At 37.7% G+C, this 16,120-nt stretch overlaps 3 protein-coding genes and 1 non-coding gene across 4 annotated transcripts; 3 read left to right on the forward strand and 1 right to left on the reverse strand.

The window, feature by feature from the left end:
- Positions 1–4,359: 4,359 nt before the first annotated feature.
- Positions 4,360–5,460, reverse strand: LOC130508564 (uncharacterized). The gene is made up of 2 exons (XM_057004137.1): positions 4,638–5,460; positions 4,360–4,556 (listed from the first exon to the last, which is right to left on the reverse strand). The coding sequence occupies exons 1-2, from the start codon at positions 5,458–5,460 to the stop codon at positions 4,360–4,362; spliced, it is 1,020 nt and encodes a 339-aa protein (XP_056860117.1).
- A 2,635-nt stretch (positions 5,461–8,095) lies between these two features.
- On the forward strand, positions 8,096–9,228 carry LOC108837895 (methyl-CpG-binding domain-containing protein 5). The gene is made up of 3 exons (XM_018610895.2): positions 8,096–8,362; positions 8,542–8,673; positions 8,758–9,228. The coding sequence occupies exons 1-3, from the start codon at positions 8,192–8,194 to the stop codon at positions 9,013–9,015; spliced, it is 561 nt and encodes a 186-aa protein (XP_018466397.1). The 5' UTR covers positions 8,096–8,191; the 3' UTR covers positions 9,016–9,228.
- Positions 9,229–9,388: 160 nt separating this feature from the next.
- Positions 9,389–9,460, forward strand: TRNAG-UCC (transfer RNA glycine (anticodon UCC)). Its single transcript has one exon. It is a non-coding gene; the product is annotated as a tRNA-Gly (tRNA).
- Positions 9,461–13,658: 4,198 nt separating this feature from the next.
- LOC108829888 (mitotic spindle checkpoint protein BUBR1) lies at positions 13,659–15,727 on the forward strand. The gene is given in 9 exon segments (XM_057004138.1): positions 13,659–13,790; positions 14,166–14,248; positions 14,591–14,636; positions 14,638–14,676; positions 14,759–14,831; positions 14,906–14,957; positions 15,049–15,211; positions 15,302–15,353; positions 15,426–15,727. Coding segments are annotated over 8 exon segments (621 nt in total). The 3' UTR covers positions 15,335–15,353; positions 15,426–15,727.
- Positions 15,728–16,120: the final 393 nt, after the last annotated feature.

A 16,120-nucleotide genomic window follows, 5' to 3' on the forward strand; every position in this document is an offset into this window, starting at 1 on the left:
GTAATGTGATAATTATTGTCCTATGTGTGGGGAACCAGATGAGTCACCTAACCATGCTACTTTTGAGGGACGCTGATCTAGAAAGGGACAAAGGACAAAAAAAAAATCTGCAACCACCAAAATTGATCTATCATGGGACAAATGGGACACAATGAGTGTCAATTATCAATATACTCTTAGGATCTCAACCATTAGATCAGATTCTTCACGTTTTAATGTGAGCCATCGATTTTGAGGGATGAAATATTCACAAGAATGCCATTAATGAAACTCACATTTTGGCCGTCGGATCTATTGTCTTTGTTTTAATCTTGACCTTTGAATTTCACACATTAATTCCCATTAATTCTTCTTCTTCTTCTTCACTTCTCCTACAACCATAACCACCACGAAAATTTATTCTCCTCACCAACCAAAGCTTTCTTCTTCAACTCTTCATCCACAAACCTTCACCTCTGTTTCTTGGGGTCTTTCTACAGGTTAGGACGCCGTGAAACAGGTTATGTACGTCGTCCTTAGTTCTGAAATCGGTTGGTAAGTGTAAACTCTCTCCTTCACTCTTTTTCTGTTTCTCTCTCTCTTTTTATTGTTGTTTGTTTCAGTTTAGTCAAACAAAATGTGCGTTAATCATATGAGTCAGATTATAAAGTTTAATATATTTTGGTTAAAGTATGAAGCATGATATTGTAGAATAAATCGTTTTTGTCTATGGTACAACAGGTACAACTCGTAGTAACACATTGAATATGTAGTATTGGTACAACTCGTATAACTTACAGTAGTCATGTGCAAAGTTGATATAGTATAACTGATCTTACTAGTATAACTGATAACTACTGTTACATGTAAACTAGTCTAATTGGTAATATTAATATAACTAAAATTATTGTGACCTTAGAACTGGTACAACTGGTATAATAAATAAATGATAATGTTGGTTTTTAATCATTTTCAGGAACTATGGATAGCAATGGGTCTGTGGTGATATATTTTGAACATGGTGAAGAGCAACATATTTCTACACTAGTGATGAAAGGAAGATATGAGGAGATTACTTATTCTGAGTTGGTTGATAGAATAGCCAAGAAAATGAAGATCAATGTAGTTGGGACGAAGCTTCAATTGAGTTACTTTCCGCTGGCGATGAATAATAAGAGGCCTTGCTATATCTTGGATGATGAAGATGTTTTAGGATATTTAATGAAGGTAGATAAGAAAAACCGACGTAGTGTCTTGCATGTGGAGCTTAAGGAAATCGTCTCAGAAAATCAGAGTAACGAGATGTTTTCTATGAATGAGGAAAATCTGAATGATGCCAGAGCTAATGATGACATGGCTGGAGTTGGAGAGTTGGAAATTGTTCCACATATTCTCCCTCATGTTCAGGAGGATGAGTTAGAGCATGAGAAAATCAATGAAGAGGGTGATGAAATGGATGATAGGGAGGAGTTGCCGGCTGTTACAGCAGTTGAACCTCCTGTTGTCAATTCAGAGTGGGATGATGGCATTGATATGATTTTGCATCAAGAATTTGCGACTAGAGAAGAAGTGAGGGATTTAGTGGACAAAGGTGTGCATTCTAATTGTTTTGAGGTTGATATAATGAAGTCGAATCCTCGGGTTTACATATTGAAATGTCGTGGGGCTGGATGCAGATGGTATTTACGAGCTGCAAAGCTGAAGAACTCTGCTTTTTTCTCTATCAGAACTTATAGAAAGATGCATACGTGCTCGCGTGGAGATGCAAGTGTCATGAAGAAGAAGAAAAGAGGTACAGCAGGCTTGGTCGCATCAGTGGTGCACAATGATTATCCCGGAAAATAAAAGACTCCGGATCCAAAGACTCTCATAGATTTGGTGAAGAACAGACTGGGTGTTGTGGTTTCATATTCTACGGCTTTGAGAGGTAAAAATAAAGCTTTGAGTGATTTGCGTGGTAACCCGGAGGAGAGTTTTGCTAGGCTGCCATCTTACTTGTACATGTTACAAAGGATGAATCCTGATACCATTACACGATTAGAAGTGGATGAGAAGAACCAGTTTAAGTATATGTTCTTTGCGCTCGGAGCTTGCATCGAAGGGTTCAAAGCGATGAGGCAAGTGATGATAATGGATGGAACTCACCTGAAGGGTGTGTACAAAGGAGTGCTTCTCATTGCCACTGCTCAGGATCCAGATCATCATCATTATCCCCTCGCTTTTGCAGTAGTAGATGGTGAGAAAAATGCGAGCTGGGAGTGGTTTTTAACCATATTAAAAACTTTGATACCAGATGATCCTCGGCTTGTGTTTTGTACTGATAGAAACCAGAGCATCATCAAGAAAGTACACGAGGTGTACCCGTTGGCGATCCATGGATATTGCAATTATCACTTGTCTAATAATGTCAGCGGAGCATGCAACAATGTTAACAAGAAAGGGGTTGCGAGTAAATTTCGCCAAATTGCTGGTATATACAACGAGGTGGAGTTCCGAAAATGCTACAATGATTTCAGGAGAACGTATCCTCAAGCGGCCGCATATCTTGATGACAGTGTTCATGAGACCAAATGGGCAAGATGTAAATTTCTGGGAGAAAGGTACAACATAGACACAACCAACACTGTTGAATCTATCAATGGTGTTTTGAAGGAACCAAAGAAATATGCACTGTTGCCAATGCTTGATGTGATCGTGGCAAAGATGACAGAATGGTTTAACAAATACCGTATATAATCTTTACGCGTACCAGAGAGGCAGATACTAGTCCCGTATGTGCATGGGATATTGCATCACAATTATCCTAAGGCAAAAAAGCTCACGGTGACCGAGCTAAATACATTTGAAGGTCACCACAATGTGGTTGGCAAAGATGGTCATGGTTATTTTGTTGATTTGAGCAACGGAACATGCTATTGTAGGTATTTTGATATTGATCGGTATCCTTGTGTGCATGCACTTGCTGCCATCATGAAGCGTGGAGAAATGGCTGAACATTATTGTTCTAGATATTACTGGATGGAGCAGTGGACTTTGGCATATTGCAGGACAATATATCCAGTGCCTCATCATTCAACATGGGAAAGTTCTGAAATTCCTGAGGAAATCCGATCTAAGGTTGTCTTCCCTCCGTCTGTGGAGAAAAAGAAAGGAAGACTACAAGTTACTAGATTCCCATCTGCAGGAGAATACCGTAGGAAGAGAAAGAAGAATTATCCACCATTGATTGGTGAAAACGAAGAAAGTGGCAGTGATGACAGTGGCAGTGGCAGTGACAGCAGTGGCAGCAGTGGCAGCAGTGGCAGCGAGGCAAATGGGGATGAGGGAGGTGACAACGAAAATGATGAGTGAATCTTACTTGTTAACTTGTTATGGAACTTATTTATGTGTTGTAGAATTTATTTAAGTGTTGTAGAATTTATTTATGCCTTGTGTTGTTTCAATCAGGTAATACAGGTGCAACATGGTAAAACTTCATAAATCATAACACTCATATATATGTGTTGTCGTACTGGTACAACTAGTAAAACTAAAATAGGTTGTACTAGTATAACTAGTACAACTATGTATATTTTACTATAATAGGTTCTACTAGTATAACTAGTACAACTATGCAGGTTCTGAAATTTAAACATTCTTTGGGGCTTTCCATATTAATAAAACAATCAAATAATCTAATTTTTATGTGACTGGATAGGTTTCTTTTGTGTTTTGTATTGTTTTTTTTTCTTCTGGATTTTTAGCTCCATCACAAAAGTTTGCTTAATCTACCTTATACATTTAAGGTTTGTTAACTTGTTTGTCCACATATTTTTGGCAAAACATACATGACAAGTACTTTCACAATAGTGATGATGGCAAAACATCTGGGCAAACACATGTTAACATAAATGAGTGGTACAACTAAGATTATGGTATTTTTTCTTTGGTACAACTAATATATTCAGGTTTCACTGCCAAAGTACAACTCTGTACAAACTAGTATAACTAATAAACTAGTGCAACTTTGTGCAAGTTGGTATAACTAATAAACTAGTACAACTTCATAGAAACCAGTATAACTAAAAAACTAAAACAACTTTGTGTGCATAATGTGTTTCAGATAAGTGGATTCCCAGATAAGTCCTACACGTTTTAATTCAACACTAGCTGTACTAGTTTTTCTAGTTATTCTACTTTTATATTTTTTGGCATCAAATATGCAGTTTTACTTGCTCCCCACCTGTAAATGCAACCTGTTCAACCACCAAATTAATTATACACATACAAGCTTGGATTTAGGTTTTTAAAACACACACACATACAAGTTCATCCGTTTTAGGTATTAAAACAAACACATACAAGTTCTAAAAACACAACATAGTTTAACATTTCACCAAATCAGTTTGGCGTAAAAGGAGACCTCAACAAATGAGAAACCTTGGACACCCTCTTTGGCCTCTCACCAGCATCCTGTGAATCTGTCTTGTCCGCAACAGCTTTTTCCGCAGCAGCCTTCTCAAATCTCTCTGCAGTGTCTGCCATAATCTGAAGTGTAGATTGCTCATCTTCATTCTCATCAAATCTCTCTTCAGTATCTACATTGAACAAAAATACATCCTGACTTAGATCATCATTATTAAAAATATAATTTGAAATTATATGTTATCATGACTTACCTTGCACTAACTTCTCAACAGCTGTCTCACCATCCTTCTCAGCCTCAATCTGTTTCTCACCATCCTTCTCAGCCTCTGCCTCAATCTGCTCATCACCATCCTCATCATCACCATCCTCATCATCCTTATCACCCTCATCACCATCATCCTCATCACCCTCCTCCTTATCACCCTCACCATCCTCCTTATCAGCCTCTGCCTCACTGTAAACCTCATCACCATCCTCATCATCCTTATCACCCTCATCACCATCCTCCTCATCACCCTCCTCCTTATCACCCTCACCATCCTCTTTATCAGCCTCTTTATCACCCTCACCATCCTCCTTATCACCCTCACCATCCTCCTTATCACCATGCATCTCGCCCTCCTTTCTTCTGCCTCCTGAAACATAATCAGTTTCAACTTGGAATGACCAATTTTTTCTCTGAATCTTGTCTTCTTCCAACTCCTTTACTCTTGCTGTCAGAAGACGAATTGTTTTGTCTCTCAATGCAAATCCATCATCCATTCTTTTGTTCAACTTCAACTCCAATTCTCTTAATCTCTCACGACCTGCCTCGCCTCCTGGCTCGCCCCCTGCCTCAACACCTGCCTCTCCCCCTGCCTCTAATTCTCTTAATCTCTCACGAACTGCCTCTCCTCCTGCCTCGCCTCCTGCTTCCTCTTGTTGCTCTCGGGTCCTCACATCCATCTCATATAGATCCGGCCAGAAAATTTTACTCCCTGGTTGAAGTAGGATCCTGTTCCAACTGTCAACAGCTATGTCTGGCGTATCCGAATCATCTTTCAGCTCCAAGTCTGCAAAAGTCCCTTCATCCATGATTTGATACAAAAGGTCTAGTTCATATCCTACTGGTTCCAAAATACTGATAATCTCCTGAAATATGACCAACAACAAATTACACATTTAATTAACTATGAACTTGAAGAAAATGACATAAACAACACTAAAAAAAATTATAAGCTTTTACCTTTGTGTTTCCTAGCGCATGTCAAGTGGAAATCCTGTTGTTCCGGTCCTCTTGAACCTCCATTTGCACATTCTTGGACAACCATCGAGACAGTTTGGAACAGGCTCTCTGAATCTTTCCCTAAGGACATGGATACATTCAAATGCTAATATCTGCACATCATTTCACACAATCACATCAGTTATATTATAACAAATATGCTTATGAAACCCAGGAAATTCATACCTCCAGTGGGTTGATAAACCCAGGAAATGGCCATTGTGCCTCCTCTGGGATCCCATCACGAAAATGATCCCTCACATGAAAAATCTCTTTCATGCAATCTTCAAATGTGTAACGGCCCCATGGAAATTTGGTGCAAAACTCCAGATCTTCTACTGCTTGAAGAAGGAAATACTCAATGAAGTAATTTGCTTTTGACCTTCCTCTTAAAACTCTAGCCAGAAAGTAAAGAACCAACATCCTCAGACGATCGCCACTACCATCAAACTTCATCTTCTGAAGTTTCTCTTTGACATCTTCTTCTGTCACTTGCAGACCCTTTTCCTTTCCATCCTTTGTCTTCTTCACTTTAAAATACTTTCTCGCAAACTTCATGCTCCTTATCCTCTGATAGTTTTCTGGATATGAGTGGCAGTATAAACCAGAGAGAAGGCTATGCTCCCTGATGGAGTATCTAACTGGAACACCGTTTACTCCAAACCAAGCCTGTCTACCCTTTCCTGTATGCATAGTACGAAGTAGCAACATCCACAATCCCATCATTTTTCTTGTTGAGGTACAATCCATGTGGAATAAATGCTTGAACTGAGGATGATCCTGAAACCAACTCTTCTCTGAGGCATCAAACTTATCAACCGCATTCAGCATGGTCAGAAAATCGTGTTGGCGGCACCTTGAAGAGAGCTTGCAACCCTTTTGATAGTCGCTCGGTTTGAAGAAAAAACCAGCAGGTCTGTCAGCTTCTATGGTCATATCCCTCTCAACCTGGAAAATAAAAGCAAAATACTCAGTTGTATTGGTTAGACTTATTATACTTTTCATAGTTGTACCAGTTATATTAGTTATAAGAAGTGTGGTTGGTGTGGTTATACTAGTTATACTAGTTCCATTGATTCTGTTTACAACATATTATTACCAGTTGAACTAGTTTCATTCTTTTAGTTGTACTAGTTATTCAATACTCAGGTGTATTAGTTAAACTAATTATACTTTTGATAGTTGTACCAGTTATATAATTTATAAAGAAGTTTGGTTATACTAGTTATATTAGTTCCATTGATTCTGTTTTACAACATATTATTACGAGTTGAACTAGTTTCATTCTTTTAATTGTACTAGTTATTCAATACTCAGGTGTATTAGTTAAACTAATTATACTTTTGATAGTTGTACCAGTTATATAATTTATAAGAAGTTTGGTTATACTAGTTATATTAGTTCCATTGATTCTGTTTTACAACATATTATTACAAGTTGAACTAGTTTCATTCTTTTAGTTGTACTAGTTATTCAATACTCAGGTGTATTAGTTAAACTAATTGTACTTTTGATAGTTGTAGCAGTTATATAATTATAAGAAGTTCAATTATACTAGTTATACTAGTTCCATTCATTCTGTTTATAACTACTTATAAACAGTTGAACTAGTTTTATTTTAGTTGTACTAGTTACACTACTAGTTCAACCCTATCACAAATAATTCTAAAACCATTTTAAATTGACTTGTTACCGTTCTTGGTGCCTCATTATCAACGGCAACTTCGGGTGTGTTTGGATCTCTGTTGTTAGATCCAATCTCCTCATCGTTCTGCTCGTCTACACGATGTGAAGGACTCTTTGTGAAAGAGCCTGAGGTTACTCGAGGTTGTTGTGGATTCTCGGCCTCATTCTCCGCATGAGTTGGTGTTGGCGATTTTTGTGGCTGACTCGGAGACACTGGGCGTGGTGTGGCGGGGTCCGGTGTGGGGGAATGAATGCCTTCATTTTCCGGTGGAGATCCTGCGGTTTCTCTCACACGGTTCCGAGTCCTCTTGGTTGGATTCGACGAGGACCCACCGTCCAGACCACTATCTCGCTTCCTCTTCTTCTTTGTGGTCTCACTCCTCTTCGCCGCTTCTCTCTTTTTTTTAACGGCGGCTCTCCTTTTCGCTGCCGCTTCTTTTCTTTTCACGGCGGCGTTCTTCTTCTTCTCCGACGCTCCCGCTTTTTCTTTTTTCTTGGCGAGACGAGTTTTTGGCGACATTGTAGACACGAGAATTGGAGATGGAGTGTTCTTTGCACTCAGAGCTTGAGACACTTGTTTTGACAATGGAAAACATATATCAGCATTTTATATGTCAAAACTTCGGAATAATTTGGAAGGAATTGATGGCCATGATTTAAAGTCTAAAGCATGGTCAAAATGGTAAGTGGAAAGAGATTGGGCTTGCGTCAACATCTCTATTGCCCTTTTGGGCTTCTCATAAATAAAAAAAAAATGAAAAGGGTCGACACAAATAATATTCTTTCCTCTCTCGACACCGCCGTTCGATTAGATCGACCTGCTGCTAACGGAAACCTAGAGTGGATTGCTCGGGGATGTCGAACGGCACGGATCAGGCGCAACCACCGGCGGAAAAGACGGGTCTTCTGGTGGAATCAAGGCCGAAGAAGCGTGCATCTCCGGGGGATAACTGGGCGCCGCCTCCTGGTTGGACAACCGAAGAAAAGGTTCGAACCTCCGGTACCAAAGCTGGTTTGGTGGATAAGGTGAAGATCTCCCAATCCTTGAATAGAAAAGTAAAATTGGAAAATTTTGTCTTTGGTTTTCAGATTATCATAAACAATCTTGCTTTACATTGTTTAGTTAAAGGATAACTTTAGTGATAATGCTATTTCTGAAAGATAATCCAAATGCTTTTAATTTCCATTTTTTTTTGGTAATGTAGTTCTACTACGAACCTGTTACAAATCGTAAGTTCCGGTCAAGGACCGAGGTGATGTACTACTTGGAACACGGAACTCCTAAAAAGAAAAACAAGAATGCGGTTAGCAACAGTAACAGTAATACCAAATCACAAGTGAGTTCAGACGCATTTCTCTCTTTTTCTTTATGAGACTTCAGCGTTTGTCTTAATATTACCTCACTCTGTTTTTTTTTGTAGCGTTCTGAAGACCGAGGAAGCTATAAGCGGCTGGCCCAACCCAACAAAAAGGCTAACGAGCAGCCACCACCCCCACCCCCAAAGCCGTTGGACTTTGATTTTCTGAATGTCCCGGAGAAGGTCATTTGGTCAGGGACAAACGGCGTAGAAGAGGCTTGGTGTCCTTTCATTGGGGACTACAAGATTCAAGAATCTGTTAGCCAAGATTGGGACAGAGCCTTCACTCTTGTCACCACAAATGGAAATATGTCGGTTTAGAAGATAGGTGCAAGCAAACTCATCATCAAATGTAATAACTCGCCCTAGAGATTTATATCTACTTAGTGTTTATTGATCTTGGCTTGGATTTTCTATTCATTTGTCCAAAGCGTGCAATGCAGGATAATTTAATACTCAGGTGATTGTTTAGTAACTCTTTAATTTCGGTTGTAATTTATGTATTTTCTTGAGACAATAAATATGTTAGATGTATTGCCTTTGCGTTGGTGAACGATGCCTTTTGACTTTTGAGAGTATCCTTGAGTAACTAGTTGGGTATGGAATCTAAGGGTATGAGTAACTAGTTGGATATCGTCACTTATCTACAATTATTCAGACGTTCATATACTGTAGCGTTCGAAAAAAGGCAAAAGCGTCTGTAGTCCAACGGTTAGGATAATTGCCTTCCAAGCAATAGACCCGGGTTCGACTCCCGGCAGACGCAAAATTTAGAGCTAGAAATTTTTTACTAATTTTTTTAGAGCTAGAAATTTGTTGTTTCAAAGTGACCAAAGGGTGACTCACCAAGCCATTCAGGTAATACTCTTGTTCATATATTCTGCCTTCGAGTTAAGGTAACAGTCAAAACTAAAACTTCTTTTAAACTTTTTTTGGATACTTGCTAATACAGTATGATAGCTTTGTTTGATTGGCTCGTCACTGTATTGTACTGCCTCCCCAGATTTTGGCAGAAAACAAAGTTAATTTGGTAGCTTATCTAGGATTTGTGCGTCTGTGAAATGGAAATAGGTGAAATGGATCTGTATCACGGTTGGGTATGAAGTTTAAACATCTTATGTAATTAATATGTTTGCTTTCTTACATGAATAAATTACTAGATGATTATCTTTCTTTGTTGCACAACTTAACAGATTACTAGATTTTGACCGCGCTATTTCAAAAATATATTGCTATTTATTTTTCATGTTGGATAAAAAATTCAAATTTAAAAAATCAAACCGATCACGATCCGAAAGAATAATACTAAACCCAAATCAAAATTAATGTAATATCCAAATTATTTAAAATTTTGATATTTAAACAATTGAAACCATAACCAATTCAAACCAAAATATTTTGAATATCAAAATGTATCCGAAAAAGATTTATATATTTATATATATTAATTATTTTTGGTTTAAATGTATATAAAAATATCCAGGATATATATTATACTTTTAGGTTGGTTTAAATACTTAAAAATATATAAAATAGCCAAATATAAATATCTAACATAGTAAAATACAGTTGACAAAAAAAAACATAGTGAAATACACTCAAAACACCAAAAATATTTAAAATAATTATTTATTTTTGATTCAAAATTTAAACCAAACCAATTTATATGTTAAGTTTAGGTATTCTAACATATGTTATTCAGATTTATATACAATATATTATTTTATTTATAGATTTTAAGAAATTCAACACATATAATGAATTTAAAAAATAATTTAAATGAGTTATCCGAACCCGAACTGAAACCCGCAAAGATCCGAATATAATTCGAACTGAAATTTAGAAATATATGAATGGGGCTGAAATTTTTGACCCCGGAAACCCAAAACCCAAACAGATCCTAAATGAATCCGAATCGATACATGAACGCAGCCCTAGTCATAATTCGAACTGAAATTTAGAAATATATGAATCGGGATGAAATTTTTGATCCCAGAAATCCGAAATCCAAACAGATCCGAAACGAACCGGAATGGATACCTGAACGCGCAGCCCTAGTCAAATATATGTATCATATATATGTCATCATATAATTAATTGTATTGGTCCATCATATAAATAATCATATAATTAATAGTATTTATATGTACCAAATAATCATATATATTATTTTCTTGACATAATTTTATCCATGTCTCAAAATTTTAATTTTTACATTAGTTTTCTATGAATTATTATTAATTTTATGATTTTTTTTTGAAAATTGAATTTTTGAAATTTTTATATTTGACTAAACTAAAGAAGGTAATAATACTGTTTTTAAAAAAAAATTATATAATATACTATTTATATTTCGGTTTTTGTTTTTATTTTCACCATAAAAAAATTGTAATAAAAGGAACTGTAAATATAATGACAGAATTGTAAATAAAAAAAATATAGAAGGAATGTTGTTTAATTTTTGTAAAAACAATGGATAAATGTTTAAATAAAAATAAATATTAAATATGTTATTCATGTTTCTAAACAATTCTCATTTGTTATTAATTTATTGGAAATATAATGGCTAAATGTGTAAATAAAAGAAAGTACACATCTCTACTATCCATGTTTCCAAACATATCTCATTTATTCTAGTATCCTTGTTTTCAAACAATCCAATTGTGTACTTCAACTTTAATAATATAGATAGATAGATAGATGATATCAAAATCTAGTTATGTTTCTTCGGTTTGGTCATATGTTTCTACAGTTTTGGTGTAGAATAATAAAAATAATGATTGGCCATATCTATACTATACTAAAAGGCTAATAAGATCAAAGGAGAAGGCGTCCACATCAGCAATTTAATTCAGGCCAATAGGAGAGAAGCTTTCGTCCACGTCGGATCCGTCATTTAGCTCTTATGGGCTTCAACCGCATTTCACGGTTGGGCTTCGTATAACATAGCCCCTGTGTAGAGATGGCAATTGGGCTCTCCCGTCCCGTCCCGTCCCGAACCGCTGCGGGTTCGACTTCTGGCGGTACACGGCGGGCCTGTCCCGCGCGGGATGCGGTCCTTAAACTAGCTGTCCAATCCCGTACCGCGAAATATGCAGGCCTTCGCGGGCCGTCCCGCGGGACATCGAATATTACATTGCTTATTTCTACATGCACAAACAAACATAGACATGAATTGATTTTCATCTTGCACATGATCGAATATACTCTTATAAGATCAATACATTAAACTTATACAAAACAAATGTATTTATTATCATTTATGATGACTTGAAGAAACTCTACAGTGCAGATTAGAGGCACTTAGGAGACCGGAAGCATCATCGATACTGAAACCACCATCAATGGAATTCCATAGTGTCTAATCTCTCTCTCTCTCTCTCTCTCTCTCTCTCTCTTCTCTCTCTCTCTCTCTCTCTCTCTCTCTCTCTCTCTCTCTCTCTCTCTCTCTCTCTCTCTCTCTCTCTCTCTCTCTCTCTCTCTCTCTCTCTCTCTCTCTCCTCTCTCTCTCTCTCTCTCTCTCTCTCTCTCTCTCTCTCTCTCTCTCTCTCTCTCTCTCTCTCTCTCTCTCTCTCTCTCTCTCTCTCTCTCTCTCTCTCTCTCTCTCTCTCTCTCCTCTCTCTCTCTCTCTCTCTCTCTCTCTCTCTCTCTCTCTCTCTCTCTCTCTCTCTCTCTCTCTCTCTCTCTCTCTTCTCTCTCTCTCTCTCTCTCTCTCACTCTCTCTCTCTCCTCTCTCTCTCTCTCTCTCTCTCTCTCTCTCTCTCTCTCTCTCTCTCTTCTCTCTCTCTCTCTCTCTCTCTCTCTCTCTCATGTGAAAGCATAAATGGAGACTTAGTATTGCTGTAAAATCCCGCGGTTTAACCCATCCCGCTTTCGACCCGTCCCGCTTTGAGCCCGTCCCGCTTTGAACCCGTCCCGCTTTGAGCCCGTCCCGCGAGGCCCGCAATTTTGCGGGCTTATCAAATGGAGGTCCAATCCCGCCCCGCAGCAAGTCTTTACGGGCCAGGCCCGCGGTCCAGGTCCTTGATTGCCATCCCTACCCCTGTGCTTTGTTAGAACAAAACTAAGCTTTTGTTTGGGCTGTCTTAACATTTTGATTCGGCCCATTGTACCTTTTCGATTGCTTCAGAAAATAAAATAAAAAACTTATTTGTTATTGCAGTTTATCCATGATCTTCACTTTTCCACGTTCGTAACAGTAAATGTCTTCCTCAATTAGTTAGACATCGAAGGCCTTTCAGATTCTTTCAGCACTGTATCCATATCACTATTTAACTGCTTCCTCTACCTGTAGAAGATTTACGAGAAATTCCTGGACATGGAGATGTTACCAATGAAGCACTTTCACGATCAGAGCTTGAAGGCTCGACTCTTGGATGGCCCCCGAAGACATTATCTGCCGGCGTTGACGATATCATTTTCCTCTTTAGGTATCGGAATCTCAGTTTACTGAATCCAAATATATAAATGGTACTCAATATGTCGTCCATAGTATCTACTCTCAGCCAATCATCTTGAATTGAAATGTAATATCTTTTGCAGAGAAATCAGAAGCGTGAGCTTCCACTGCTCCTGAGACCAACCCTGAGAGAGGGAAGCTAAGGCGCATGAGGTTTACCAGAATCCTCTGAGGATATAGGGCGAAGCTCGTGTGGTCAACGGAACCGGAGCTGAGCTTGATCAAGCTAGGTCGGATGTCCAGAAGCTAGCTAAAGATAGACAGAAGCTATCGGCGACAAAGATAAGTAATGGAGAGATAGCCAAGGCTATAAACCTGAATTGGATCGAGTCATGAAGATTAAGGCGGAAGTTGTGACTCTTCGAGAAGAAGTTAGCAAAGGAATGTGAAAACCGAATAGCCCTTTGTTGTGGTGTTGACTATTTTGGACCAATAATGAGAGTCTTTTGTTTGATTTGTAACAGGGCTTCTCTTTAGCTTGAGAAGAAGACACGAGCCACCATGAATGCGGCATGGAGAAGACCACCACTTACTTCTTCAAATTGTGAAACTCCGAGAAGAATTGGCGAACGTGGAGATCATAGCTAGAGCAGCAATTGTAGCTATTGAGGCAGCTCAAAATCCAAGCAATCCCAAGGTTCAGTTTAAACCTTTCTTGCGAAACTAGCTTTTAATTTTGTGAAGCTGTTGATGTAATATTGCAAGGCCATGTATTCGTTGCAAGTTATATGGAAACTTAAATGATTTTTAGGAAAGGGATTCCTCCAATATTAGCTTGAATTGTAAGCTCCGTTGTTATCTACTGCTAGCTATATATATATATATATATATATATATATATATATATATATATATATATAAGAGAATCACTGTCTGTGTGATTATAGTTATTTTTCGAACACTGTAACATACCCTAATATCAAGAATTTCTTGATTATACAAAGTCTGAAACTTGATCCAGTCTTGAACTTTGAGCTTCTCTCTTCTCTCCAGGTGTGTTAAATGGGTGCAGGAGGCGTTTCCTCCTGGTGGAGATTGCCCGGGGCTGTTGGTGATATATGAGCAATGCGTCAGAAAGTCCTGGCTTTCGGAGCGGTAAAAGTTATCTCAAAGTCTGGTTGGAACATGTAATGCTTCCTCTCTTTTTAGCTCCTTTGAGTGATCTTCTTTGTATTGAATATTAGTACTTAAGGGAAGTGGCTACTCTGTTTTGAAGGCGGAGCATTTTATAAGTTCTTGGAGGTTAATGATTTTGGGAAGACACATGCTTTGTACTACGCAGCTTACGCCTTGCACATGGAGTTTAAGGGTAAGGAGAAGACGGCTAATGAGATCTTCAATCTAGGAATCTTTAGCCAAGTCTTCTTCATTTTGGTCTCTTTCGTATCAGCTTTTGTCACTTTGGTTTGACTGATAAAGTGTTGAAACTTTGTGCAGAAATGCAAAGCCTGTCGAGAAGTTGAATGATGCTAACAAGAAGTTAACAGACATTGGGAACTATGAGAAGGCCCAAAACAGTTGATGTTGATGATCTAATCTGAGATGTATCTTCTCTATTTCTCTAAGTTTTTTCCACATGATGATTAATGTTTTTTTAACTACCAGCAGGAGCCAAAGGAGAATGACTTACCGTCAAGAAGCTCTGGGACTATATTGTCTAGGGGAGATAATAATAACAGTGAGTCACTCTAATTACTCTGTAAGTTTTATTATTAAGTTCTGCTAAGCTTTACATGACACTGTTTTGTATAGATACGGGCAGGCAGGCGTTAGGACCACAAGCAAAGAGAACAAAGCTGAATCAGTAAGCAGTTTTGTTGGTTATGTATTTCTCACTTTAGCATACTTCACCAAAACTCTAAAACTAATTGTGCAACTCACTTTGATTTCTGCAGCTCATCCAAGGCACCTTTGGCTATCTGCAAGGACACTACATCGAGTGATCAAGCAGAGATGGACAAGTCAAAACCAGAGTTTGGTTCTTGGCTCATGCTTGGAGGCAGATCAGAGAGGAACAAAGAGAACAATGCTTTACCTGGAAAATGGGTGGCATTCAAGGTTTTTGCTTCTGCTCTTTTTTTTGACTGCTTCTGCTCTACTCTCCAAAACAAAACTAAACGTGTCTCTGTAAATTGATCCCTTACATAGCTGCCTCTGCTTCCTCCTTTGAGGTTTTTGTAGACGAAGAAGAATGTACAGAGTAAGTTAGACAATGTTATGTTTACACAAGGCAGATATGTTCTGTTACTAACTTTTGATTATGAAACAGCAGTGAGGGAGTAGAGAAGAAGAAGAATGAAACCATCTCGACATCATCATCAAACGTTTTGCACCTTAATGATCGCCGTGAGTAGAGAAGAAGAAGAGTGAAACCATCTCAAGGCAGGGTGCATATACAGGCAAAACATACACGCATCACATACTTTGTTGTAGGGGTTAGAATGCTTCGTTTTCAGTTTTTTTTTATTTAAAGGTTGTTTTCTCTGATTTTTTCATATATGTCTGCTCCTCCAGATTATGTATGGGTCTTAAAATGTCCTACAAATGTAGTAAATTTATGGTCTTTTACACTTACGTATCTAATCCTTATTGTAATTAGTTATTACAAAATAAGACATCAACAAATATATCACATAATTATACAGAAATAAAAACTAAATATTAAAACAAACTAATATAATTTCTTCCGATTACTAATCCATTCGAAAACAACCAGAAGACTAAAATCTAAAACTTGCTTATACCAAATACCGCAAGCAACAATAATTTATAAAATAACTAAATAAAGTAAATTCAAAAAAAAACAACAAATACATGTTTTGAATTAAAATATATATTAATGTCACCAGAAACATTGTTTTTTTTTATAACAATGTATATCATAATATGGTATTTGGTAACTTCAAATATAATAACGTGTTCTTAATAATATGGTATATCATAATTTTTGTGCAAGCATTATATATA

Source organism: Raphanus sativus, chromosome 2 (assembly GCF_000801105.2).
Source record: "Raphanus sativus cultivar WK10039 chromosome 2, ASM80110v3, whole genome shotgun sequence".
NCBI lineage: Eukaryota > Viridiplantae > Streptophyta > Magnoliopsida > Brassicales > Brassicaceae > Raphanus > Raphanus sativus.

What these genes read in the sequence shown, in the direction of transcription:
- LOC130508564 (XM_057004137.1), bottom strand. Translation starts at nt 5,460, where the DNA reads ATGGATGAAGGGACTTTTGCAGACTTGGAGCTGAAAGATGATTCGGAT. An exon ending in TGTTGAGAAGTTAGTGCAAG is followed by an intron (nt 4,557 to 4,637) that starts GTAAGTCATGAT and finishes TGTTCAATGTAG; the next exon opens with ATACTGAAGAGAGATTTGAT.
- LOC108837895 (XM_018610895.2), top strand. Translation starts at nt 8,192, where the DNA reads ATGTCGAACGGCACGGATCAGGCGCAACCACCGGCGGAAAAGACGGGT. An exon ending in AAGCTGGTTTGGTGGATAAG is followed by an intron (nt 8,363 to 8,541) that starts GTGAAGATCTCC and finishes TTGGTAATGTAG; the next exon opens with TTCTACTACGAACCTGTTAC. An exon ending in ACAGTAATACCAAATCACAA is followed by an intron (nt 8,674 to 8,757) that starts GTGAGTTCAGAC and finishes TTTTTTTTGTAG; the next exon opens with CGTTCTGAAGACCGAGGAAG.